General features: G+C 56.9%; 1 protein-coding gene across 1 annotated transcript; it reads right to left on the reverse strand.

The window, feature by feature from the left end:
- Positions 1-712: 712 nt before the first annotated feature.
- NAPA (NSF attachment protein alpha) lies at positions 713-27746 on the reverse strand. Its single transcript, XM_079759482.1, has 11 exons — positions 27510-27746; positions 14700-14779; positions 12359-12475; positions 6791-6837; positions 5314-5391; positions 5033-5088; positions 4865-4949; positions 3936-4040; positions 2836-2904; positions 2389-2439; positions 713-1471 (listed from the first exon to the last, which is right to left on the reverse strand). The coding sequence occupies exons 1-11, from the start codon at positions 27605-27607 to the stop codon at positions 1370-1372; spliced, it is 888 nt and encodes a 295-aa protein (XP_079615608.1). The 5' UTR covers positions 27608-27746; the 3' UTR covers positions 713-1369.

Genomic DNA, 27746 nt, shown 5'->3' on the forward strand with positions numbered 1-27746 from the left:
AGAAGGGGCTGGAGGGGCGGGGCCGGGTGTCACACAGGCCATTCTGACATGAACCTCTCCTGACCTCCATCCAGGCTCTGGCTGAGCACCCGTCTGAGGAGTTGCGCTGTGACCCCGTCTGCCTCTGGCCTCCTCCAGCTGCCCCCGTGAGGGGTGGGAGGATGCACATGCACAGCGGACGTTCGCTTGACTCACAAGCTTGCACTGTGGAGTGTGGAGGTGGGGAGTCCTCGCCCCCTCTTCCCAGGCAAAGGGTTCCTGTCATCTCTCCCACTCCCCACACCTACTGGGTCCTGTACTCCGCCACCAGAGCCGCTCTCCCCCGTCCTGTGACAGAGAACAAGTCCCACCGGGGCCTGCAGTGCCCCCCGGGGACTGTGGACGTGGGTGCGGCTGGGAGCTTCAGTGGGCCTCTTCCACCCCTTCTTACCCGACTGCTGCACCCATCTTCCAGCTGCTCTGAGGGTGGCACTGCCAGCCACCTACCCAGCTGAGGAAACCAGGGCTCACAGATGAAGACAGGGGGTTCCCAGGCTCCCAAGTCCATGGCTCCTCCCCAAACCCACCATCCCTGGGCCTCCCTCTCCGAGACCCCGACCCTGCCAAGTCGCCAAAGCCGGCCTCCTCTGTGATCAGAGCCCACTGGGGGCCAGGAGACTGGACTCTAGCCCGGAAAGAAGAGGGGGTAGCAGAGATGAAGAGGAAGAAAGACTCATGCAAAAGAGTTGTTTTTTATTTTCTTTTGGGGGCCAGTTGCAGCTTCCCACCAACAAAACCTCAAAGCACAATGGCAGGAGCAGATGTGGGGCGGGTGCAGGATGACCCCCTGCTCCAGGGCCTGGGGTCTCTCCTGGGAGGCTGGGCTGCAGGAGGCTGGGAGGCCCCGGCGCTGAGGGGGGAGGGGGAAGCTCCCCCCACAGCGGAGAGCAAATCTCAGCTGCTGCTACATGTGCTCTGCGCTTGGCTGGGGGACAGAAGTGGGGAGACAGAAACCAACCTCATGCTCCAGCCCCAGCCGGTCAGGCGATGGAGGGTCAGATGCTGACCCCACCCCCTGGCAGCACCCACAGCTAACAGGTCTATGCCACAGACTTTGTGTTTCGGGGTGGAAAAGGGTCTCTTTGGGGCTTAAATAAACGGGCAGGGGAGGGACGAGGGGTGCGAGACCAGAGGGTGACTGTCTAGCCAGCAGGCCGGCCTCCAGGGCCCTGAGGCAGTGTGGAGCCTGCACTGTGGCCCGTGAGACTCCTGGGGGGAAGGGAGAGAAGGTCCCAGCCAGGCCTTGGGCCACCTCGCTGGGCTCACGCAGCGTCTGGAGGGGCCGCTGGGGAAAGCAGAGGGGCTGGAAGGCAGGTGCCGGGGGTGGGGCTTAGCGCAGGTCTTCCTCGTCGCCCTGGATGGTCTTCTTGATGCGCAGCAGCATGGTGGTCAGCCACTGGTCCAGCCGGGAGATGGAGTCGAACTCCTTCACCTGTGGCAACCGCAACCGTGACGATGTGGCTAATCCCACAGGTGGCTAATCCCACGCCTGGCCCTGGCTCCCTGCCGGTCCCAGCCCTGAAGCCAAAGGTCTCTGGTCCCAAGATCCTCCAGATGTGGCCCTGCCAGATGTGGCCTGAGGAGCAGCAAGGGAGGCAGCAGGCCCAGCAGTCCCCTTTCAGGGAAATAATTAATTTTGTAGCTTCCTTGTTTTATGGATGGGAAACAGGCCTGGAGGTGTGACAAGGCCTGTCCCGGGTGCCACAGGGAGGGGAGGCCGGGAGCCCACACCCTGCGTCCCCCTCTCTCCTGTGGAGCTTTCACTGTCGGGCAGGAGGGACCAGAGGGAGCGGGTCTGTCATCACTAGGGGCCGAGATTCCGGAGGGCAGGCGCTCAGCGGTAGTCTGGATGACCAGGTCAGGTCATGAGCTGGACACAACCGGGTTCCAGAACATTTAGAAGCAGCTGGGGCAGTTCTATGAGGAACTGGCTGCTGGAAGAATGGGCCCTCCAGTGCCACCTCCCTCCTGCTCCCGGGAAGGGGGAGGCTGACGGCTCATTTCCTTCCCTCTCGGCTCCTCTGGGTCGCCCACAGCAGCTGACGAGAGGCGGCCCTCAGCTGCTCACTCAGGGACTCCAGGGGCGCAGCCTTGGCCTTCAGGGGCAGATGTGGATCTGAACCCAGCTCTGTCCCTGAGGGACCAGGGACACGTCCCCTCCCCATTCTCAGCCTCAGTGCCATCACCTCTAAAATGGGGAGAATACTCCCTGCACCTCTTGGGGTGACTCGCAAGATTCTGGGGTGTCGACAGAAAGGAATTCACAGCCAGGGGCCAAGGCCAGAGTTAAACAGGGTGAAATTCTCGCAGAGCATGTGTGAGAAGGGCGGCCACCTGCCGGCCACTCACCGCCTCGGTGTAGCTGTCCACATTCTGCTCTTCATGGGCGTCTAGCAATTTCTGCAAGAACATGGGAGGCAGTTAGATCCACGTACTCACCACCTGGCTGGATGGAAATCGGGGGACTCCCATGCTGACAGGAAGGAAAGGGCTCTGTTCCAATCCTGCCTGTGTTGGAAGGTGCTTGCAAGCTCGTGGACACAGGTCACACGTATGTGTATGCATGTGTGTGTCCCAGCTCAGCCTCTACTAGCTTTATTACTGCATGAGTCTGATTTTATCCGGAAAATAGAGATCCAACTGGCAGAAGAGGGAAAACAAAATAAAAACGAAAACCCCTTGAGAACACTATCATCTTGGCGAGCATACTAACTGAGCGCCTCCACCCCCTGCAGGCTCCCACCAGCCACTTGCAGGCCGGGCTGTGAAGGGGCAGGGAAAGGGGCCCGCACTCACCTTCATCAGCTTGCACTCCCGGGAGTCGGAGAAGGCGGGGAACAGCTCCTCGTACTTCTGGACAGCGAGCTGAGCATGGCCGGGGGAAGGGAGGAAGGGGACAAGCCGATAAAGGGCTGCTGAGGCCACGGGCCTGACAGCGGAGGGGATCTGGGCTGGCTTGGATCCTGAGTCAGCTCTGTGCCCCTCCCCCAGCCTCCATGTCCCCTGGCTCTGTGCCTAGCGGTACCTCCAAGGAGCTGAGCTCAGCGCCAGCCTGGCTGCAGAAACCGCGGGGGGGGGGGGGGGGGGGACACACACACGTTAAGCGGGGTGTACGGAGGGTTTCCCGGGCCAGTGTCCAGTGCTCTCTCCTGAACCAGGCGCACCCAGGGGAGGGGCCAATGACAACTGCCTGAGTACCTCTCCCATGCCAGGCCTGGTGCCGGGCATGTCTCATACATAACTATCAGATGATAGGGACCCCCATTTTGAAAGTAGGGCAACACCCAGAGAGGGCAGCGACCTGCTCAGGGCACAGGCTAAGCGGTGGGGCAGGGATCTGATGGGCCCAATGCAGGGAGCAGGGCTGGGGCTCAGACGTGCCAGGCTGAGGGTAGGGCGGCTGGAAACCCCTAAGAAATCCCGATTCAGGAGTTCACTCCTCCCCTGGGCACTTCCTGCCCCGGCCAGTACTGACCCCTCTCTTGCCAAGGGGTCCACTGAGGATGGGTAGGCGGACATGCAGGCTATGGTTCAAATCTAGAGACTGGGAGTCAGAAAGATCTGGAATTGGGGCTGCTGTTTATACTAGGCATGTGGCCTTGAACAAGAGACTCTGGTCTCAGCCTGTGTGTTCACCTGGGAAATGGGTGACAGCGATGCCGACCTCACGGGGAGCAGTAAGGATTCAAAACGTGCTCTCACGAGAGGAAGGCCTGGCACCAAGCCAGCCAGGAACCGGGGGCTCGCACCAAGCGGCGGGCAGGTGCCCTGGGCGAGCAGGGCCGACTGTCAGGGCCAGACTGAGTGAGGGGCTCACCCCTTCTGAGGAGCCGAGAGGGGACGTGGCTAGTGACAGCGCCCCAGCGGCCACTGGGGGGCCTCTGGGGGGGGCTCACCTTGGCGTTGAGCATGTCGATGCAGAAGTGGCAGAGGGCCGCCCTGAAGAAGTAGTCCTTGGCGCTGTACTTGAGGAGGGGGCTGTCCATGGCGTTGGTCCCCACCTGTGGGTACACGGCGGCCGCACTGTGAGCTCACGGCAGGCAGCCGAGGGCAGGGTCACTGCTAGGCACTGGGGGGCTCGCTGGAGGCTGGGTCTGGGCCCCAGGAGAACACCTGCTAACTTGGGACCCCAAGGGCCGGGAGGCAGGGACCAGCCCCAGGGAAGCTGGCAGTGGGTACGTGAGTGACCAAGGACCGAGACATAATGGGGAGGGGGTGAGCCACAGCGCCAGGTGTCTCTGGGCTCCCAAGGTGCCCAAGATGGTGAGGGGCGGCCCTGCTATCGGGCCCGACAGGAGGCTGGCATGTCAGGGCAGAGGGACGGCAGGCGAAAGGAACATGAGGCGGCGCCTGCCCCTCTCCTCTGAGCTGCCTGCCTTTCTCCTGGCCATGAACCCACCAGGACAGCCTGGGCCCCGCCAGCCCTCCCCACACAGCGGAGAGGAGCCCGAGAAGCCACGGGAGGGTCCCTGTTTCCCTGATCCCCTTCCTCTGGGCTCCCCAGGCTTCGGCAGTTCTTCCCGTTCCCTCCCGGACTCTGGTTCTTCAGAGTCATCTCACTCTGGGGTCGGCCAGGAAGCGCCCCGAGGACTGGGGGCTGGGCTGGGCTGGGCTGGGCAAAGGGTGCAGCACCCGGGGGGCCACGGGTGGAGGACATGTTTAGCCAGGTGAGTAGCATTAGGGTGAGGGGATGACCGAGAGAGGTGGACAGAAAGGGAGGGAGGGGGGATAGAGAAGGGGGCGGAGGGAGGAAGGGGCCCTGGCACATTGGATAGGGAGCAGCGCCCTCCGCAGAGAGCAGGGCTCGGAGCCCCACTGTCCCCACCTGTTCGTAGATGTCAACGGCCTTCTGATACTGCTCCAGCTGCGCGGCGTACCCAGCCACCTTCAACAGACACTTGTTGGCTGAGCTGTGGGGTGGAGAGGAGAGGGTGGTGGTGGCTGGTGGCAAGTGCCGGGGGCTGGGCGGCAGGAGGGGAGGGGGCCTGGGTACCTGTTGGACTCCTCGCTCTTGTAGTAGTCTGCAGACTGCTCGTAGTGCGCGATGGCCTGGCAGACGCGGGAGGGAGGAGGGTGAGAAGGGGTAATGTAGCCTTTATCACCGGCAGCCCCTGGGACACAGCCAGAGCCCTCATCCAAGTTCTGCCAGTGCCCACGCCCCTTCCCGGGTGCTCAGACACCAGAGGACTCCCCGAGGGAACAGGACAGAGAGAGGAGTCCTGGTCCCGGACGACTGGCTGCAGCAGCCCCCCCTCATCCCCCTCCCCCATTCACCTTGTCGATGTCCACCAGCTCCGTCTCGTAGATCTCAGCGATGGAGATGTGGTGCTTGGCTGCGATGGTGAATCGGCCCTGTGTGGGACACGGGGAGGGAATGTCTGTGGCCAGTGCCCCACCCTGGTCCCAAAGCTGTGGCTCCCTGCCCTTCAGCTGCACTTGTGAGGCGAGGTGCACAGAGGAGGGTACCGAGGGGCAGAGGGCATGGGACTTAAAAGGAAGGCTCTAGAGTGAGAGGCCCGGGTCTGAGTGCTGCCCCGACTGGGTGACCTTGAGCAAGACACTCCACACCAGCCCCCTTCCCTCCTGTCCATGGTGCTCAGGTGGGTGGGGTGATGCAGAGCTACGTGCGGAGGCGCCTGGCAGAGGGCCGGCTGGAAACATTTAAGAGAAGGCCCAGAGCAGCCATGGGAGGATCAATGCTCTGGAGAAACCGGGGCCGAGGGCCCGAGTGTCCCCACCACCCAAGGCCTCCTTGGCCTCCCCTCCCGCACTGTGGCCATCGAGGTGGCCCTTCTCACAAGCAATTCCCCCACCTCCTCCCCTGTGGAGGCCTCCAGCTCCCAGAGGGCTGAGCGCCCCCTCCCTGCCTCCACCCAGTGGGGGTCCAGGTGCCTGTCCAGCTGCCCCACACACAGGGGCTGGTTCACAGCCACCCCCACGCCTCAGGCAGCAGGAAAGGGTCACGCCCTAAACCCAGCCAGGCCTGGTTTTGGGTCTCAGCCTCTCCTGTTTGCAGGTATGTGTCCCTGGGCATCACTTCGCTTGTCCGGGCCCCTTCTGACTGTCACACGGACTAACAAGCAGGAAGATGAACCCATGCACTGAGTGTCTGGGCCAATAAGTGGCAGCTGCGGCCACTGCTGTAACTGTAATACTACAGCATCGCAGCATCGCCAGGACCCTGCGGGGCCAGGACCCCCTCCTGCCCGGGGGGAGGGGTCTGACGAGACAGGTGGAATGTGAAGAGGCACAAGGTAGAGTAGTAGTAGTTGTAGTAATCTGCAGACTGCTCACAGGGCCTGAGTGGGGTTGTGGTCCACAGTCTCGGCTCCCTGGCCTCAGGCCGGCCGCCTCTCGGGGCCTCATCTGTCGATGGGGATGTTCCTGGGCAGGACAGGGGCTGTGCCCACTCTGGGCGCTGCCCACATCCCCCTCTGGCCTGCTGTGAGCTAGGGATCAGATAGGATGCTGGTGGGGAAGGGTGGGCAAGGGGAAAAGGACACATGTCCCCAGTAACCTTAACTTCTACCAGTGAAGACAAGATGGCCTCCGGGACGTGCTGGAAGCTACTGCCAGCTGCCAGGCTGGTGGGGAGCTGGTGAGGACCCAGCCAGCCCAGCCCAGTGCAGGTGACCAAATCCCCCGGGGCACCCTCCCCCTCTCTGCCCGCTCTTGGTGCTGGAGCTGGGGAGGTGAGGCGGGGGCAATATGTGGACCAGGCGCGGGGGACAGGACTCGTAGTGACCCTTACCATGTCTGTGTAGATCTCGATTGCTCTCATCAAACAGTTAATAGCCTCTGGGGAGAGAAAAAGGGAGGCGGGGAGGAGAAGTGAGAAAGCCAAGTCATTTCGGCAGAAGCTGGGAGAGGGGGGATGCAGGGCTGAGGCGCCTGCGAGATCAATAGGGTTGCCAGGGCTACGCTCTGCTCTCCGCTCTCCAGGGGAACCGCCGGGAGGGAAGGGGAAGGAATCCCTGAGCCCAGGAAACTTGGTCAGACTAATTTATTCTGCAGCCTGACGTGCTGGGCACATGCTCGGGGGGCGGGGGGAGGGGGGGGGAGTCTGGCTGACGCGGCTGCCCTCTCCCTGGAGCCGCCACACAGCCAACACCTTCCCAGTTACCCCAGGGACAGGACAGGGCTGGTGCCAGTCAGGCTGATGGCCAGGCTCCCATGGGTGTTCTGAGCCAGATCTTCTAAGGCTTTACCCTCAAGAGCAGAGCTGCTGGCAAGGGGCGGCCAAGCCTGACACCTGAGGGACACCCTTTCATTGTGGGACCCTGAACCTGCCATGTCCCCTGCACCTGTCTGGCCTCCTCTATGGCAGGAGGAGGCCCCTCCAGCTGGACTCTCCATTACCCTCTTGCTCCCACCTCAGCACTCAGCCCTCTGTACCTTCCTTAACCGGGCACTGATACCCACCAGCTCCTCACACAGGTTTGCCAACGAAACACACACACACTAGGGCGATGCTTGAGAGGAGGAATTGAGCTACCTTTGTTGTACTAGCTCTTCCAAGATTTTATTTTTTAATAAATTTTTATTGATTTCAGAGAAGAAGGGAGAGGGAGAGAGAGATAGAAACATCAATAATAGAGAATCATTGATCAGTGGCCTCCTGCACGCCCCCTACTGGGGATCAAGCACACAACCCAGGCATGTGCCCTGACCAGTAATCTAACCGTGACCTCCTGGTTTATAGGAGGACGCTCAACCACTGAGCCATGTCGCTGGGCTCTTGCAAGATTTTAAATTTGGGAAGGGCTTTTTTCCTTTGACAAGTTATTTGGAGGAAAGAGAGAAGCATGAGTGGGAGGCATTTTCTGGCAGACAGAGATGAGCTCTCGGGTGGATTTTTTTTTTTAACACCGTTTTAATGCATCTCAGGAGGAAAGGGAGTATGCGGAGGCGGAGACAGCCTGGGCAGACCACAGGCTGAGGGTCTGAGCTGAGCCAAGGCTGAAAGTTCGTCCTGCAGTCCGGGGCAGTCGAAAGGCCCCTGGTCTGCTTCCCGGTCTCCAGTCAGCCAAGCCCACAGGGCTGAGATGCTACAAAGAGGTGTGAGGCCTGGTGCCTGCTCTCAAGGGGCTTATGGCCTCACTACCCAGGGAGACATCAGAACTTGGCACTTAGCTCCGGGCCGGGCTTTCAGGGAGTATTCAAGCCTCCTACATTTGCAAAATGTGCGTCTGTAAGCACTGCTCTGGGAGTGAGGGGATCTAGGGGTCCTATCCAAGTCGGAAAGGCCTCTGGAAACCCCCAACAGATTCAGAGAAGGTACACCACTTGGTTAAGGTTGAGGTTGACAGCTGGAAGCCCGAGGCAGTAGGGAAGAGGAAAAGGAGCAAAGAGGCGGCAGAGGAGGACAGGGAGAGAACACAACCAAGAATTACAGCGGCAACAGTGAGGGTGACTTGCACACACACACATTTTGTAACAGAGCTTTCCTGGAAGTAACTGATAAGCTAGCAACTGGTTGCACCACAGGCTGCACCACCAGGATGAGGATGAGGAGTGAGCAGCTGGGCTGCAGGGAGTGGGCCCTGCACATCCCACCCGTTCTAGCCTCCACCCCAGGGGTGGGTGCGACCAGCAGGCACCCTACCACTCACCCACTCCCTCTCCTGGGCCGCTGGGAGTCCGACAGGGCACCTGCAGGCAGAGGTGGCAAGGCTGTTAGTGCCATTAGCAGCCGGCAGTGGGAGGGACTGGAAACTCCCCTGCAGCTGCCCTGGGGGCCTAGCCTGCCCGGAAGCCCTGACGCCTGTCAGCAAGGAGGCCCTGGTGGTGTAACAGGGAAGGCTCCCCCACCTCTAGCAGCAACACAGACTCATAGGGTTAAATCCCCTTCATCCCTGTTCTTCGCTCTAGGACAGCTGTCCCTGAAAGCAGCAGGCCCCAGCTGACACCCTGGCAAGAGCACTAGCAGGCAAGCCCCTGACACAGTGGCTACAACCAGCTTCTTATCTTATCAGGTCACAGGGATCCCCAGGATGAGTGTCCAGCACACCCCTGGATGAGCATAGAATCTCCCCCCCATTTACCCACAGAAAACTGGACCTGGCAAGGGACTCTGGGAATGATCCAGCCCAGGATGAGGGGAGGGGGACTGAGGCCCAGGGAGGGGAAGGCCCTGGCTTAGGGACACAGGGAGTCTGCAACCCAGGGCCCTCAATCCACCCCCTGGGCTCCAGCCAACCCCACCCGACTCCTGCAGGCCACCCCCAACACGGCCAGTCTCCGTGATAAACTGGGCACATCCTAGAACCGCACAGGAAGTGGAATGGATTAAAGGAAGATGCCTGGGCCTCGTACACAGTAGGCATCCAATAAATGGCTGTGGGGCATCGGGTACGAGGGGGAGGGGGAATGGGTGCACATGCATGAACCCTGGGCCCAATGGTCAGGCAGGCGGGGTAAGAGGCCTCCCTGGCCTGAGTCCACCCAGAGCGGCAGACAGTGGTTGGGAAACTCTGGGGAACCACTGACAGCTATGGGCGTCACCTCCCCACCCCCAATCCCACCAGCAAGACACCCCTGACCCATACTGAGGGCAGACTCCCCCCCCTCCCCACCCGAGGGAGAGTGTGATGACAGGAACCAAATCCTTTTCCCTGCCTGGCGGCTCTGGCAGGCCTCAGGCCCAGGTCGGCACCAGCAGCCTCTGGAGGGGTTGGGGGGAGGGGCGGGCCCTCCAGGGCTCCTGCAGGAAGTGCTCACATAGGACAGACTGGGAGGTGATCAGCAGGGCCCCAGGGAGCTGATCACCTGCTTGGGGAAAGTGGGCCAGGTTCCAAACGGGGCCTCCAGCTATTCCCCAAGGCAGGCGGCCAAGGGGTGGAGACTGAGCCCAGGCCTGGCCCCTGTGGGATGTGAGCAGGGGGCTGCCCTTCCTGGGACTTTTATCTCAGGCTAGGTGCCACCCTGGGCATGCCCTCGCCTTATCTCACGTGTGATCTCTGCTCTCCCAGACCAGGAAATGCAGATCCAACAGATTAAGCGACTTGTCCAAGGTCGCAGGGGAGCAGGCTCCTACCGGACCTCTCAGACCACACTGAGCCACACAGCTGCCACGGCCTCTGAGAAGTGGGACTGGCCTGACACCAGGCAGCTGTTCCTCCTGGTGCAAATGTGCCCTCTCCCCTGACCCTGGCTGGAATGGTCCCCAACTCAGAGTTGTGACTGGGGTTGGCAGCCACGAGGCAGTGCTGCTGGGAAGCCGCCGCAAAGCCCTGCCCATCCTCAGCTCCAGGCACCCTTATTTGGGCTCCAGACAAGGCACCTGGTCCCGACTCTGCCCACATTACACTGCTCTCTGCTCTGCCGCCCCTCTTGTTTCCCCACAACTCTCTCCCCCCCTGAAACTCCCTCCCCCATCTCAGCTCCCAGGGCAGCAAACGGTGCTTGGTGATCCCTGGAGAAACTGAGTCGGCCTCTGTGCCCCACGAGGGGACTGTCACGAGGGGACTGTCACCACACCTACCGCTGCTTCCCACCAACCTGAAGGCTCTGCCACCCTCTGTGCCTCCTGAGGCCCGGCCCTGGCCACATCCCACACGCACCCTGAAGAGCCTGCTGAGAGGAGACAACTCAGATCAAAAGCCAGGGAAGGATACGACTCATACCACAGCGCCAGGCGGGGCCTGTGCTCGGGAAGCGCTGGGGTTGTTTAAAGAGCAGCTGGGCTGCGCACATGTCACGCGACCTGGCGCTCTGCTCCCGCCCCAGAAACAAGCCCTTCCAGTCACTCAGGAGCAGCAGCTGAACGTCACAGATGCCAGGGCAGCGTCTCCAGGTCAGCCCGTTCCCCAGGGAGCAGGAGGAAGTTTGGGGCAAGGGGGACTCCGTGGGGGGACACAGACTTGTCTGGGTGATTCCAGCGGAAAACCAATCCAGGAGGGCCTGGGTCACCGTCACTCACCCACGGGGCCTGCTGCGGCCCAGCACTCAGCTTTGTGCAAGGAGTGACAAGGATCCACCCAGTCACAAGGCCGCCCTTGGGGCTCTTCTTTTTTTTAATCCTCACCCAAGGATATGTTTTTATTGATTTTAGGGAGAGAGGAAGGGAAACAGAGGGAGGGAGGGAGGGATAGAGAGGGAGAGAGAGAGAGAGAGAGAGAGAGAGAGAGAGAGAGAGAGAGAGAGAACATCGATCGGTTGCCTCCCATATGTGCCCCGACTAGGGATAGAACCAGCAACCTGGGTATGTGCCCTGACCGGTAATCAAACCCAAAACCCTCTGGGGTATGGGACGACACTCCTACCAACTGAGCCACCCAGCCAGAGCTCCTCTCGGGTTCTTGCTGAGTCTGAGCCTACCACTTAAGACCATATCTGTGAGACACCCGGTGGCACAGGAGGGACTGGTCAAGCCTAAGGACAGAGAAAAGCTACATGGTTTACACAGAGACCAAATCCTGGGAATGAAATGAACGTCCCCGACAGCAACAGGGGCCTGCCAGTGATCCCAGCACTTGCACGTGACCCGGTGCTCACTGGCCCTCGCAGAGACTGCTGTGTACTGCTGACAACTGTCCCCTCTTGGGAAGGACAGGCCTTTATTCCAAGATTATGCCTCTCCTTTTTTTTTTTTTTTTTTAAAGCATGGCTTTCCCATTCTCATAAGAGAGGAGAGTGACAATAGATGGTCTTTATAAAAAAATCTCTACTTGCTAAAATTAAAAGTTAGCAACCTATGTCTGGCACCGAGACTTAAAGAGCAGATTAGAACCCCAGCTCCATGGAAGTCTGGTACCCACTGGGCTTCTGCTTCCGGATGAGCCCAGTGGGACAGAATGTGCTCTTCACAATGACAGCCACCCAGCTGGGGCTTCTGTCCCCAACACGCTGTCATCTGAGGAAACGTGTTCTCTGGCAACTACATCTCAGGCTCTTCTCCCCCATCCTCCCCTTCCCCCTCGGGCCCCTCAGGGAAGCCAGGGTAGGACCACTTCCTCGCCTTCTCCGGCTGTCACTCCTACCTGGCTGGTCTCAGCCCTCCACCCGCTTCTGCATGTCAATTCTGACAACAGAACACATTCTCCTCTCCCGCTGGCATGCAGTGGGTCTGAAATGTAACTCCCACTCCCAAATGCTCCCAGGCAGCGGGAGGGGAGCGAGAAGGGGAGGAGGAGGCTCGGAGCGGGATGGAAATGCCACCGGAAGGGAGCCAGTTCTGAAATGAAAGCGCAAGGGCTCCCTGCCAGCCTATCGCGTGTCGGCCACTGGAGAAAACGGAGCCCGTGGAAACCTGAGGACTTCTCCGCAGAGCGCTCAGCTGGTGCTCGGGCAGCCAGCCCTGGTGGCCACGGGCCCTCACCTTGGGGGTCAGCTTTCTTGAACGCGTTGCCGGCATCCACAAAGCAGGTGGCTGCGTCGTGCTTGTTCTGGAGCTGCAGATGCAGCTGCGCTGCCTGGCAGAAGGCGTTTCCGGCAGCTGGAACAGAAAAGAGAGACCCTGGCCTAAGTGGGGCTCCCTGCTTCCTAAGCCTCATTGCTCTGGGAGCTCTCGGGAATACAGGGAGCCCCGGGGAAAGGAACAGGGTGGCCTGGGTGAGCTGAGGCCTGGGCCTAGGCCTCAGGCCCCCTGAGCCAGCAGTGCCCCCTGGGGAGCCTGCAAGCACAGGGCTGGGAACCCTACTCAAAGGCGGAGAGCAGGCTGAATCATGGGAGGGGGACAAGAGGGGTGTTGGGGAAGAGAGGGCAATTGAGATTCAACTCTGAAGCACTTCCTGATTGACTCCCCAACTCCAAGTCCGATTTCTTTCCCCCACGACTCCCAGCTCTCCCTAATTCCCCGTACTCCTCTGCCTCTGTCCACGTTCTAGTCCCTTGTGTAGTCACTGCAGGCTGGTGGGCAAGGCACCACACTAATCATGAGGTACGTGGGGGGCACACAGGGTCTGCTCCCTCCAGGAGCTTCATGTCCAGAACAGGAAACAGGACGCAGACCCCAAGATCTGAGTACCTGGGACACGAGGAGACCACACACCTGAAGCCCAGCCTGTCCTTACCCCTGCACACTGTCACCGCCCAGGGGTCCCAAGCCATTCTGCTTATGGTCTCATCTCCTAACGTGACTTGCAGGAGACACTGGGGTCTCTCCTCCAGGGGTGCGGACTGGGCTAGCTGAGACCCCCACAGCCACCTCAGCTGTTCTGTGCTTCCCTTCATCCTCCTCCGGCTGAGTCCGAGTCACAGAATCGCTGAGCTGGAAGAGGACGGGAGGGCCTGGCCCCTGTCCTGGAGCTTTAGAGCAGCAGGACAGACAAAGGCACCCAGGATTTTACGATGTATGAATCCTTTATTATGTTTAAGGGCTAGAAACTTGAGTGTAAAATTGCCAGAGAAGGTAAAAAAAAAAGAAAAAAATGGCCTAGGAATTTGGGTGAGGGTTGGTTTACAAATTTGGGGGGAAGCAACATCTGTGTGATTGAAAAATAATATTCTTTCTTTTAAGGCACTTCCTGAGCTTGGAGCATAAACATCCACACAGCACCTGGCTTTACGCACAATGTGTTTTGTGGAAGCTGAAACATTCTCAAAAAATGACCATAGTCGATTTTACCCTGTGCCTCCCAGAAAGGAACTTTGTCTTTGCTTGGTTCCCCTGATCCAATCGTGCAGATGTTCGAAGTCATTTTATGAGATCAGCCCGCAGTGGGCTCCACGCACCGGCTTTTCAAACCTCTCCTCGGGTCTCAGGCAGCTCCCTGCCGACCAAGCTCCTGGGAATCGGACCACAACTCAGGGCCGAGTCATAGAGCCATGAAGCGGATGACACTCCGCCCACCAACACAGGAGTGTCTCAGGAGGCGCCTGACCTGGGGTGACCTCTTCCGGGTGAGGCGCCTGCAGCATTACATGACACTGGGCCGCCACAGTTACTGCCCTCGCTGGTGAGCCTGATCTCCATGAACCCACACTACGGCCCATTCGGTCTCAACCACTTCCCTGCCGGGGTACTGAGAAGGAAACACACCTGAGTGTACAATTACTAGGAGAGGCCAAGTCACTTCCAGGGTCACAGGCCAGTCTGAGCTGTGACACAAACCGAAGTCACTCAGCTCCAAAGGTCAGGAGGCATCACAGGAGCAGGTTAAACACCGGGCCCTGCTCTGGCTTCTGAATTCTGTCGCTTACTACTTGTGGCACCTCGGACAAGGGGCCGGGACAAGCCTCAGTTTCTGAATCCATAAAATGGGAAAATTAATGAATGGTACTGACCCTTGTAGGGTGCTGCAATGACTCAATTAAATAACGTATGCCTAGTGCTTAGTATGGTGCCCGATCAATGGTAACTGTGATCACTGTTATTGGACCACTTAACTGCCCCCCCAGCTCAGAATTCAGACTCTGCTGGAAGCAGTATGAAACAGTTTCCGGGGAAACCTGATATTCTAAATTTAAGGAGAAACCCCTGAAGGGCTCATCAATCCATGTGGGTCTACCTGGACTTAATAATCTATCTGTCCTCATCCCTTCCGTCCTCTCTCCAAGGCCCAGTGAGCCAAGCTGTAAAATAACCCAGTGGGCTCTACCGACCAGACAGCAGGCCACAGGCTTTGACGCTAGAGAAACCTAAAAAGAGAGGGGCTGCGAGGCGGGAAGCTGAGGGAAAGGAGGAGAAAGCACGCGGAGCTCTATCAGAGATCACATACCACTCCAGTTTTTGGCCATTTTGAACATGTTTGCTGCTCTGGCGTAGATTTCGCAGGCTTCCTCTGTTTTGGACGAGCCTCTGGGGGAAAAGAAAAGGGGAGAAGGATAAGGAGAATATCTAGCCTGGTATCAAGGAGGAAGTGAGCAGAGACAGTGGAGACGTGCCCTGCATTCACTCCCGTGATTTCCCTGGAAAGTCAGCTTCCCGCATCCAGCTGCAGCCCAGGCCTCTATCTGGGCTCAGGAGAGAGAGTCTGTGGCTTCCACCCCCACACAAAGGCTGCCTAGGCCCTCCAGACGTCCCCCACCGCCCGCCATGGATTATGGTAGCCTCCGACAGCCACTACCACTTCCACTTCCTGCCTGGGCTGCTCCCAGGCTCCCCCAAAGTCCCTTTCCCAGAGATTGCAAAGCATCCTGGGGGAAGAGCCCGGCCTTGGATGCCTCGTCCCTTCCCCAATGACTTAATCCTAGCCTGGCACACTAAAGTGGTTCAGGGAGGACTTCTCAACCCTCCAGGGTCACTACCAGTTCAGGACCGAGCATAAATACTATAATATAAACACACAGAGAAATACTATTTTTAAATGTGTATATAAAAGTTCCCATTTGTGTTAAAACAGAACAAAAAGAGAGGGTGAGAAGAGAAGCATATATGTTTATGTGAACAGAATATTTCTGGGAGAATACACCCAAAACAAGTTGCAGCATTTTTCTCTAAGGCGGGGCCTGTAGAACTGGGGGCCAGGCGTGGGAGACAGATGGACACCTTTGGTTTGTACTGTGAGAATTTTATTTTATTTTTTACTTTGAGAGTATGTTTATTGAAGCTGGGACAATGAAACAAGGAAGGGCCTAGGAGAGAAGCAGCAAGAGGAGAGCCTGGGCGGGGCTGCTGTCAGCTCACTGGGAAGTCAGAGAAAAGGGGGCCTGGGGGACAGACAGGCCCAGGGATTAGCCCGGGAACAGCTGCTGCTGCCCACTGCTCCCCTGGTTGCACGTCTCGTGGGGTCCCTTGGAGTTCTGGAGATGCATGCCTGTGGGGGGGAAGATGTGGGCGTGCTCCCGGGAGGGGCAGTGTGCCCCTGTCTGAATTTTTTTAATCGCCTGCATATTTTATCTATTCAAGAAAAGAAATATATATTTTTTAAATATCAGGATTTATATTGGGTCCTGTGATCCAGCAATGAATTACATTTCTAGCAATTTATCCTAAGAAACTAATCAGAGAAACTATAGGATGTTCAGCACAGCATTATTTAAAATGGCAAAACCAACCTCAGAAAATGTACTGTGTAACGGTAGGGACCGGTGAGATGGAGAGGAGTACATTTTAGAAAAACAAAGAGCACCCTGCAGGGACAGCCACCCTGGCATCCCCACCTCCAAGGGGTGCAGATGAACCTCTTCCTGGATCGCGGGTCCTTCATTAGTACCTCCCCCACCAGTGGTAAGTCATTCCATCTCCCATAACCCACCAGGCTTAGCCCACGAGGCCTGTGGTCTCTGTAACTGTTCAAACCCCCATCGCCCACAAAAATCTCTAAAATAAAACCCACACACTCAGGAGTCCCCCACATGGAGTTCAGATTCTCTCTTCACTGACATCAAGCAATGTTTAGTTTTGAAGGAAAAAGGGGACTTTTCCAATTAAAAGTCACACAAATCATCTTCACTGTCCCAACCCTCACCCCTGTGTCAACTGGCCCTGGAAACTCGCCATCCCAGCCAGCTGGCGAGGGCCTCCAGTGTAATTTTGGAGCTGTGCTTGGCGCACGCCTTCACCGCACTGTGCCACAGTCCACCATGCCCATCTTTTGAATCCCATGAGGGGCTCCTTACAATAATTAGATCAGAGCCCACAGCCACCCTCCCTGGAGATTTCACCATCCCAGTGGGATTGGTCTGGGTAGGGCCCAGAATCAGGATTTTTTTAAACAATGGTCCCCGATAATTCAGATGATCAGGTGAGTTTGGGAGGGGAAAAACTGATTTAGACAAACAGCTTAGAAAGCAGCCAGCGGTGACCTCCCAGGTCAGGTGACTTCTGGTGACCTCCCAGGGTGTGTGTGTGTGTGTATGTGTGTGTAACTGGAGTCCTGGCCTCCTGAATCCAATCACACCAACAAGGTTCTGCTTTAGATGAAAAGCCTATCCTTTGCCTTATGGGGCTGTGCTGACACTGTCTCCCAGCAGTCCCAACAGAGAGGCGCCAGCAGAGGGTCGCTCTGCTGTCCAGGAAGTGTCCCTGACCAACGCCCCCTGCCCCCCTTCCCATACCTCGTCCCAGATGGCCCAACACATTGAACCTGAGACCTCAATTTGAAGTACCTTCTTCAGAAACGACTCAAGAGCTGAGGCACTTCCACAAACGTCTGGCAGAAGAGATTTCAGAAGGACCCCTTGGGGCCAGAAGGCAGCCCCCCTCACTCCCGGGGACCTTCTCTGGAACATACTCTTTAAAGGAGACTGATGCATTCACAGCTCGCCATCACAGATGTGCCCTCCCCATGGAGCCATCGCTTCTTTGAGGGCACAGTTAGTCCTACCCAGGCCCAGACGTTCCCTGGAAAAGCTCAGGCTCCTGGATGAGCAGAAGCGGCCCGTCCCACCGAGAGGCCCAAGCCGGGTGACTAACAATGAGCAGAGCCAGCCCAGCTGGTTTGTTTCAGCTCAGTGGGACAGAGTGGACACAGAACACAAAGCCTGTCAGCTGCCAGGCTGAAATCCTATGATCCCAGGCTAAGCCAGGCCAACCCTGCGCTGGGTCAGTGACTCTAGCTGCGGGGTAGAAAAGCCGGAGGGATCACCACCTGCTCAGGCCGCTAGGCCTGTCTCCGCCTTGCCATTTCCACGCAATTACAGGGAGATCTCTGGAATTCCGCCCTCTTCTTTTAGAAATGGAAGCTGAGTCGCCCAGCTAGGGCCACTGGCAGACCCCGAAGGAGAAGCTGTTCACATAGCCATTTAGTCACCTGGGGAACAAATATGAGTATTTACTAGTGGCCCGGTGCACTAATTCATGTACACTGAAAGGAAATTAATTAGAAGAAAATATTTTAATATCGCTATTCGCCCTTTCTGTATAATAGAAGTGTCAACCAAATTCATGATCGACAATGACAGATCAAAACACACGCGTGCGATTGGAGCCAGCGAGAGCTTTCTATGTATAGCACATGAGTGAGTCAACTTAGCCTTTTATAGATATAGAACAAACTTGCTTAATTAGACCTGCTTTCTGATTTAGCTAAGTTTTTTCCAGCCAAGTGAAGCACCCCAACTTCTCTTTCAGGTAACTGTCAGCAACACAGCAATAAATATCAACATGAAGCAGATTATTATTGTAGATCATGTAGGGAGAACAAAGGGTAAAATATTTAACTGCAGCAGTGTTTGACTATATTCTGCACAGCAAGAAAACCTGAAGTCATTTTCAAGGTCCACCATTTCTTTCTTTTCAGTCGGGTCAACTTTCCAAGCTTTCTAAATCTCCATTTTCCAGCTAATGAAAATAAAACAGGATTCCCCTCTATCTACTCCAGGACTTCTGTGAGGATCAAATGAGATGAGGCACGGAAACGCTTCCCAGACATTTGGTTAAAGTGTGAAATGTTTCCACCTGTCTATAAAGCAAGTCTATTCCTGGGCTGAAGAAACTGCAAGGAGGCTAATCGTCACTAGGGAGAGGAAGCCGGGCATTGCTACATGACATCATTACTCTGTGCCCACTGCGACCATTTCTGGGCTGCGCTGGGCTGTGGGCTGCATTTTGCGCCATGGGGTCTCGGCAGCGTTGGCTGCAATTTGGTGGGCTGTCGCTCTGGGGTGGGGGCGGGGCCTGTGTCCCACTTGGGGGAGGCCGAGTGCTGTTTCTCTGTGCACATCATGGAAGCTCCTGCATTGAGCGTCTGCCCCCTAATGGTCAGTGTGCGTCATAGCGGCCAGTCGGTCCACCGTTCGGTTGATTTGCATATTAGGGTTTTATTATATAGGATGATGTGCCAGGCACTGACATAATAGTGAACAAAGGGAACAACCTTCAGTAAACAGGAAGCCAGCAAGACAATTTCAGAGTGATTAAGCACTAGAGGGGCTGGGGAGGAAGAGCTTCTTTGAATGGGCGGGTCAGGGATACAAGATTTGAGCCTAGTCCCCAATGATAACTAAGGAGCAATCCATGAAAAGAGGAAGCACATTCCACACAGCAGTCGAAGCATGTGCAAAGGCCCTGAGACAGAAACAAGCTTGGCCAGTTCAATCAAGAAAAAGAAGTGGGCCAGATGGCTATGTAAGGTGCAGGGAGCAGTAGGCAATGGGGACGCTCATGCTAGACGGAGGCCAGGAGAAGAGTTGAGGCGACATTCTAACACAACAGGAGGGCTTCTGGCAGGGAGAGGGAGCGGAAGGAAGAAGTTCCCAGCTCCACTGCATCCCCACCTGCCTCCCCACACAGTACATCTACATGGGTTACACAGGATTTCTCTCCTCAATCAGGTCCGCTCACATCACTCCTCTAAGGGTGGCCTCCATGACAAAAACCACAAACTCTTCTGAAGAGCCGGGGTGGCAGCACATGCGACAGCTGACTGTCCCTCCCCCACTGACCTCCCCCAAGCTGCTTCTGCTTGGCTCTCCCAACCAGCGGCTCTGAGCCATGCCCAGGAATAGAGGGAACTGGTTTGGGCCGGCCTGGTGCAGGGCTGTCTATAATTACTCGCTCAGCTTTGCTCTCTCCCCCTCCCAAGGCGGAGGAAGCAGTCTCAGGTCTCCCAGGCGGAGCCACCAACCTCCAGCGACTGCCATATGGAGGAGTGAGCAGTGCCAGAAATGCACAGACGGCCCGGTGGGACCCGGGCCAGGCGGTCTGCAGGGCAGCGTCTTGGCCTCCCTGCCTCCCACCTCCATCCCCTGGGCATTTCCAGCTCCCACCAACATGCCACCTACCCCACCTGCAGTTTCCTAAGGACCTCAAAAAGGCAGAGCAGATGGAGTTCACTCCCATTTTAGGTCCTCCCCAACAGTCCCTCTCCCTCCTGTCTCCCTGTGGTGCCACAGCTACCAGCCTCAGTCCTCTTGAGACTTAGCATCTGCCCCGATTCTCTAGTCAGCGCCCTTGGTGGAAGAATGGGCCCGTGGCCCTGTCCCGTCTTGCCTCCTCCCATGTGCTATGCATCATCATTCCTCCTTACAATGGACAACGATGGCCTACCACACACTCCGCCTGAAGGGACAGAGTTCCTCACAATAACCCTTCGGGTCCTCACCAGGGTAACCCTTCTGCGTTAGACAGGAGGAGGCTGGCTGGGCTCAGGGATGTTAAGGGGCTTGTCCAAGCCCACGCTGCCAGGAAGCGGTGCGGCCCAAAGGGGACTTGGCCCTGGGGATCCAGTCTTGCCCTTGCCTCTCCCTCACTCAGCGACTGGGAGGCCTCCTTCCTTCTGTGAGTCCTCTGGAAAACGAGGAGGCAGACAAGGTCCCTGACTGCTCCCCCGTCTCCAGCAGATTAAACAGCCAACCTGCTCAGGTTCCCATCATCTGACAAGCAGACTGCGCTCTGCTGGAGGCCTGCTGGGTGGCTCCTAAGCAAGGGAGGGCTTGGTCAGGCCAGCGCCCCCGGAGCCCTGGCCCACCGCACAGTGCTGCAGGCAGAGAAATTAGAGAACAGAAAGGCCGAGCCTGCACAGCTGAGCTGTCAGGGCCAGCCCCACGGGATTCCTCCAGCATCTCCCGCATCTCTCACAAACGCTAAGCCACTCCCTGCCTTCCTGGCTCTGCAGTGACAGGCAGGGCCCGGGCCCCCAGAGTGACTGCACAGCCCCCCCCCCCCCCCCCCCCCCAGTAACTGACAAAAGAATTCAGGTTTACACACAACTGCCCAGCGCTGAAACCATCACAGGACACTCTCCGGACATGCGTGTATGCGCCAAGGGTGAGGAGAGCATGGAGCTGAGGCGGGAGACCAGGGCTGAAATTGGTCTCAGCACTGTGCTAAGTGCGACCTTGGCCTAGCCGTCCCTGAGCCTCAGTTCCTTTAGCTATAAAATGGAGACAATGAACCCGACCTGGGAGGAGTCTGTGAAGATCAGAGATTACCTGGCGCCGAGGGCAGCACAGAGCAGCGCTCAAACGGTTACCATTAGACAGAGGAGGAGAAATACACTCCACAGGCTGCCAGCCCCTGGCAGTGGGAATCCTGGTCCCTCGGGCAGTGGAAAACCTCAGACTGCCGTCAGATGGGCCAGGATTCTGGCGCCAGCTCCAGCTCGTGGCTCAGCAGCCTCGGTTTCCTCATCTGTACCTGGGGAGAGACTCCACGTGGAGTAGAGCTGCTGGAACCATGAGAGCACCTGCCACACTTATCAAACTGGCAGAGAGAGAGATTCTAGAAATGTTTTCCTATTTCAACATCTCAGTGTGGGCTTCACCTCCCCCACCCCCAGATTGGCTAAGCGCAGCCCTCCTCCCACTGTAAACTCAAAGGCAGGAGCTGTGCCCGCCACAAGGCCTGGCAGGCGCTCCTGTGGTTCCATACCGATGCCCTCTGCACCCCAACAGGATTACTTCATCCCAGCCGAAGACCTGAATGTTTCCTTTCCTTTTTTTTTTTTTTAAATTTGTATTGATTTCAGAGAGGAAAGGGGAGAGAGAGAGATAGAAACATCGATGATGAGAGGAAATAACTGGTCAGCTGCCTCCTGCATGCTCCACACTGGGGATCAAGCCCACAACCCCAGCATGTGCCCTGACCAGGAATCGAACCATGACCTCCTGGTTCATAGGTTGACCTCCACCACTGAGCCACACCGGCCAGGCAATGTTTCCTTTTCTTGAAAGATGTTTCTGAAAGACCCTTGCCTCTCTGTAGCCCCATCCCAAACAGAAGCGTTGAAACCTCTGTCTGACCAGGCAGCTAAGTCCCATCCATCATGGAGGACAGAACCCGCAGTTATTGCATAATCTGGCCAGGTTACCCGGAAACCTTGTGTCCCTTCAGGAAAGACACTGCTTGGAGACCGGGCAAGAAATGCCAAGTTTCCCACTGTAGTCTTGGCAGCTGGTAGGGCAGTGCGAACCGCATGGGTGAGGCCGGAAAGGCACCAGGGGTCCTGCTCTCTCTGGGTGGAAGGAGGTCTGAAAGCAAAGCCGGAAGCTGTCGTTCCTGCACAGGTGGGTCCTGTCCCCAAACCTGTCAGCAATTCTTCCCTCAGGAGAGCCCACCTGCAGGGGTCCTGGGGTTGCTGGCACCTACAGGCGGTTCAAACAGGAACTGATTTGTCAACATTTGATTTTTAGAGACTGTGCTGTTTGTATACAGAACACGTTGCCATTTTTTCTCCAGCTCAACTTCCAATAACTATACGTAGCAACAACAATAAGCACGTGCCAACGTCAGACACTGTGTTCTCACCATTTTACACCCATAATCTCACTATTCCTTAGAACAGTGGTCGGCAAACTCATTAGTCAACAGAGCCAAATATCAATAGTACAACGATTGAAATTTCTTTTGAGAGCCAAGTTTTTTTTAAACTTAAACTTCTTCTAACACCACTTCTTCAAAATAGACTCGCCCAGGCCGTGGTATTTTGTGGAGGAGCCATACTCAAGGGGCCAAAGAGCCGCATGTGGCTCGCGAGCCGGTTTGCCGACCACGGCCTTAGAACAACCCCAAGAAGTAGCTATTCCTATGATTTTCATTTCTCAGTGGAAGAAACTTGCCATGCAGGTTGCTATCCAAGTGGAAAGAAATGTTTCTTTTGGATCGGGGAGTGAGGGGAAACCCCAGGGGGCACAGAGGGAAGGCCGCATCGGGGAGACTCCCAGCAGGAGGGAAAAAAACCTGCGCAGCGCCCCGCCCGCCTGTCACTCCTGCAGTCTCCCTGTGCTTTCCTCAGGAAATCTGCACCTTTTGCCTCCAGAGAGGTTGGGCTGCCCCCTCCCCTCTCCCCTGTCCCCAGCCTCCTCCCCAGGTGCCTTTGGGGGCTGGGGAGTGGGGGGGCAAGGGGGAGGGGGAGGAGAGAGCAGGAGGGCAGGTACAGAGGAGCTGTGATCTACTTACTAACGGGCTGCGTGGAGGCTGAAGCCCCCTAGCGTCTGGCAGCCCAGAAACAGTGAAGAGCAAAGAAAGCCCTAGCATCCCAGGACACGGGCGGCCCCAGGCCCCAGGCGGGGCTATCCTCCTTGGCCCTGTTGACTCGGGCAGAGACCTGTCAATCTGGGATGCTGTCACTGCTGAGATTCCTGAAAGGGGAAGAAGAGCACAAGGGACAGGCTGAGCTCCACTCTCTTCCCGGAAGCCCTGAGAGCGGTGGGCTGTGAAATGGTGAACACAGGCGACCCAGCTCCCGAGGCCAGGGCTGACCTCTCGCTGTACTCCCAGCCCTCAGGCAGACAGGCTCTGGTCAGGCGGGCCCATGTCCCTGCCCTCTGCTCTGGCCTGGCTCACGCCCACCTCAGCTGCTCTTGGCGCTGGAAGGGGCAGGGATGAATACAACACCTACTCTTGCTTTCAAATGTTTGGAAGAAACTGCCATGTGGGGTGGGGAGGGAGGAGGAGGTAGAAGGAGGAAGCTCCCTAAGATGTAGTTTGCCAACATCATTAGTGTCCAGAATGGGCCTAAGCCTCAAGATAAACCTAAGTGTAGTGGAGAGGGCTTTGGGACCAGACAGGCCGGGGTCTGACAGCAGATGCCAATTACCGGGGGACTGGGCCGGACAGATACCTCACCTCTAAGCCCACATTTGTCCACCTCCACAGGGATGCTGTGGGGATGAATGTGAGGATGTAAGTCAAGTGCCTGGCCCAGGCCTGCCTCAGAGCCAGGGTGAGCACTTAATAAACACTGTCGCTATTATTTATGTCACTGCCTTCAGTCTCCCCCATCCCAGCTGCTGTAGTCCTTTCTAAAGGGCAAATGGAGACGGGCTGGCTTGGCTCAGGGGTGGAGCTTTGACTATGAACTAGGAGATTATGGTTCAATTCCCAGTCAAGGCACATGCCCGTGTTTCGGGCTCGATCCCCAGTGGGGGGCATGCAGGAGGCAGCCAATTGATGATTCTCTCTCATCACTGATGTGTTTATCTCTCTCTTCCTCTACTTCCCTCTCTCTGAAATTAATAAAAATATATTAAAAAACAAACAAATAAATGGGAATGGGAACCCTCCAGGCCTGGCCCCCTATGGACTGAATGTTTGTGTCCCCCAAATTCATGTGTTGAAATCCTAACCTCCAAGGTGATGATATTAGGTAAAGCTTTTGGGGTGATACTTTATGGAGGGACGCTGTCTATGAGGAAGCCGGCCCTTACTGTTGACACCGTGACCTTGGACTTCCCCAGCCTCCAGAACTATGAGAAATAAATTTCTGTTGTTTACAAGCTACTGGATTATGGTACTTTGTTGTAGCCTGAACAGACTGACAGAACTCCTCCTTAAAGCCCTCAATGCTCTCAGCAGCTCCGTCCAGCCCTTTCTAGAAAGCTGCCTCCCCCCACTGGCCTCCTCCTTGCTGGGCTTCACCTCCCACTTCCGCCCTTCATGTGCTAACACGGAACTCCCTGTGTTAAACTTCACCCACCCGGGCCTTCCTCACGCTGTCCCCTCTGCCTGGAGCAGTGCTCCCCACTAGAAGGAACCCCAGAACTCCTGTTCATCCTCCCAGATGGAGGCCTCTCCTCCGGGGAGCCATCTCTGGCCCCTCGGTTCCCATCATTCCTGGCAGAACCTCCCCTCACGCCACACCTTTGCTCGCACAATTCCCGCCTAGAACAACTTTCCAGACCCCCACTCCCTTAGCAAGTCCTAGAGTTCTTGGGGCCCAGCTCACTCCTCACCAGAGCCTTGCTCCAGATCATGCAACCTGAGTGACACAATCTAGCCCTTAGTTACATTTGACAACTGTTAGGTGCAATGAAATAACTTAATGGATACCCCCCCTTCCCCCCATAACTGACCTTTTGAGCACTTCACACCTGGCATTCCCGTTTGCTTAGACCACACTCCACCGGCTAAGACCATTCCCCTTCCCTTCCGGGTCTTCCCAGGATCCGGCCCGGCCCAGAGAATTCTCCACCCAGAAAAAGCCCGCCTAGAGTCCTTTAAAATCTCTGACTCCCCACTCCTGGGTGCTGGAGTCATTTTGGGCTTCCAGATGACGTAATAAATGTTTAATTCTTTACCACTTTTGGCCTCATGTGTTCCTCCTTCAGCAACCCTAACAGCAACTTCGTTTTACTAGTGTTTGCCAAGTGTCAGTCTTGTGCTGGGGAGGAAAATTTCCCCCCTACCTTTAGAGGTTCTTCTGGCTGGTCTAAAAACCAAATGGACAGAAGGCAGATTAACAGGAGAAAAACAAATGCAAGTTTAATAACACGTCGATCGCCTGTATACCTGGGAGAGGCCCAGGAACACTAAGTAACTCGCCAAAATGGCCGAAGCCATCAGGGTAAATACTACCTTCAGCTAAAGACAAAAGACGTTGGGGGTGGAGAGTCAGTTGTGGGAAGTTAACAGGAAAAACACAGTAAACAAAGGTAAGGCTGCTATGCAGATTTAAGTCCCTACTTTCTCCACTTGATAGTGAAGGCAGGCCAGGTACGGCAAGGGAGACAGACATCCTGACAAACGGAGACGTCCTTTATCAGCGGTAACTGAACTAACGTCTACTGGGTTTTCAGAGTTCCTCCTAAGACTCCCAAAGAGGCATATTTTGGGATGGCCAACTCTGCTCCCCTCCACTTTCTTCCCCCCAGGTGACAAGTGTCTCAGAAGTTGACCTAGTTGCTTCCTCCAAGCACAACCCAACAGCAAGTACACTGATCCTCAGTCCGAAGGGACCAGACACCAAGAGCCACCCAGGAAAACTATGAGCCGGAAACCGAGCCCTTGGCCCCACCCCACAACACTGCACGTGACTCTCCCCTGTGAAGAAGAAACACACACATATCCTCTCTCCGCGCTCCGCCTCTAAAACATTCTCACTAATCAACACATCAGCCGATGTTTCTCACACCAGTGATTCTCGGCCACGGTGTTAAAGGCCTTTCACTAAACATTATCCAACCTCAAGTAACAACGAGCAGTCCAGCTCCTCTCCTGCAAAGAACCCTCCCCTTCATTTCTTTTCTTTTTATTTTTTTAAAATATATTTTTATTCATTTCAGAGAGGAAGTGAGAGGGAGAGAGAGACAGAAACATCAATGATGAGTGAGAATCATTGATGGCTGCCTCCTGCACGTCCCCCACTGGGGATCAAGCCTGAAACCTGGGAATTGAACCCTGACCTCTTGGTTCATAGGTTGACGTTCAACCACCGAGCCATGCTGGCTGGGCTCCCCTTTATTTCTTACCAACCTCCTAACACCGTCTGTCCCAGTGCCTCCTCTCAAATCCAGTCCTAGCCTTCTGGCAGGCTCCCCCAGTCCTGAGTCCTGCAGCCTCCCCGTCTCTGCCTCTCTGCTCCCAGACTCCGTCCTCACCTCCACCACAGCTCTCCTAACTCTACAAACCCACGCCCCTCCCTCCCCAGTCCTCTCAGGCCTCAGAGCAACCCAACCCACGGCCTTTCAGCTCCTCTCTCCCCACACTCAGCTTCTCCCGCCTCTGACTCTCCCAGGCTCCCCACCCTGATCCCCACCGCCCCGCCCAGGACAGGTTCCCAACCTGTTTCCTTCCGGGAAGTAACAGGTGACAGGTTACACCTTTCAAGCTAACCATGTGCCAGGTTCGATTCTAAACACTTTACATGCACTTTTATTCGACACGGGTGGCAAACCTGTGAGGTGGGCTTTACTAGCGTTCCCCTTTAATCACATGAGCTCATGGAATAAGTGGCGGGGCCCACGCTTCCAACTGGGGCATTTGACACTCTTAAGCCACGAAGATCCGTCAAAGGCCGGCCATCACTTTTAGGAGCGAACACGAACTTTGTGTGAAACGTCTACCCCAAAGCAGCCCCAGCCCCCTCCAAGCCAAGCCCCCTTTTCAGCACACCACGGCCATCCTGCTCTCAGCCCGGCCAGGGCTCAGGGATCGCACAGCAGGCCTTCCGCTCCCTTCGGGTTTCTCATCTCCCTCTCCCGCTTTCACCCCTCCGTCTCCTGCACAAAGTCAGCATCACTCGTAGGCCCACCAGCGTCCTTCTCCAGCCTCTCCGCCCAGGGCTTCGCTCCACCTCCATCACCCAGGACTCCTTTGCCCAGAGCTCACTCGAGTGTGAGACCCCCTCCGCGGGTCACGGTGCACATACTCGCCCAGGCACCGCACACACCTCACACCTGAACTCATCACCTCCAGGACCACCTGAGCCCAGACCCCCTCACCCAACTCCCATGCAAATCCACTGCCGCGGGCCTGGGAAAGGCCAATGGCTAGGGTAGGTGTCCTCAGCCCCAAGCCCCATCTCGCCCGCCGGGGACCCTTCAGATAGGTTCTCCTACAGCTGCCAAAGGCTTCTGGCCCCTTCAATCCCCTCAGGCCGGCCCCCTTCCAGGCCTCAGACCACATGCTTTCGGCCCAGGTTCCTCCGGCCCCTTGGTCCGCCTTTAGCCGGGGTCCCCTTCCTCATGATGATGTCGCCACGGCCTGGGCGTCTTCAGACCAGAGCCCTTCCGCCATCTCAGAGTGTCTCTCCTCAAACCGTGTTGACACAGCCTGGGTCCCTTGGCCCCCAGATTGTGTCCCCTCTGCTGTCTTAGCCCTCGGCACCTCATCCCGAAATCCCCTCCGTCCTCTAGCCGCCGCCTCAGGCCATCACTCCTTGGGCCTCTCAGCCGAGGTCCCGGCCGACCCTCGGTGCGGTTCTTACCCAAAGAGGCCCGAGAAGAAGGACTGCGAGTTCTTCACTTTGCGGTCGGCCTCGGCCAGCAGCGCCATCGCCTCCGCTTCCTTCCCGGAGTTGTCCATAGTGGCCGCACAGGTACCCAGCGAACCGCCCGACCCAGGCCCCGCGGAGGACTCAGCCGGGGCCGGCCGGGTACACAGGTCAGGGGAGCTCAGCGGGCTGCGTTGACGTCGCACGGGCGCGCGCCGCCAGCTACCCGGA

The sequence above is a fragment of the Cnephaeus nilssonii genome, assembly GCF_951640355.1.
Source record: "Cnephaeus nilssonii genome assembly, chromosome: 20".
In the NCBI taxonomy this organism is placed as follows: Eukaryota; Metazoa; Chordata; class Mammalia; order Chiroptera; family Vespertilionidae; genus Cnephaeus; species Cnephaeus nilssonii.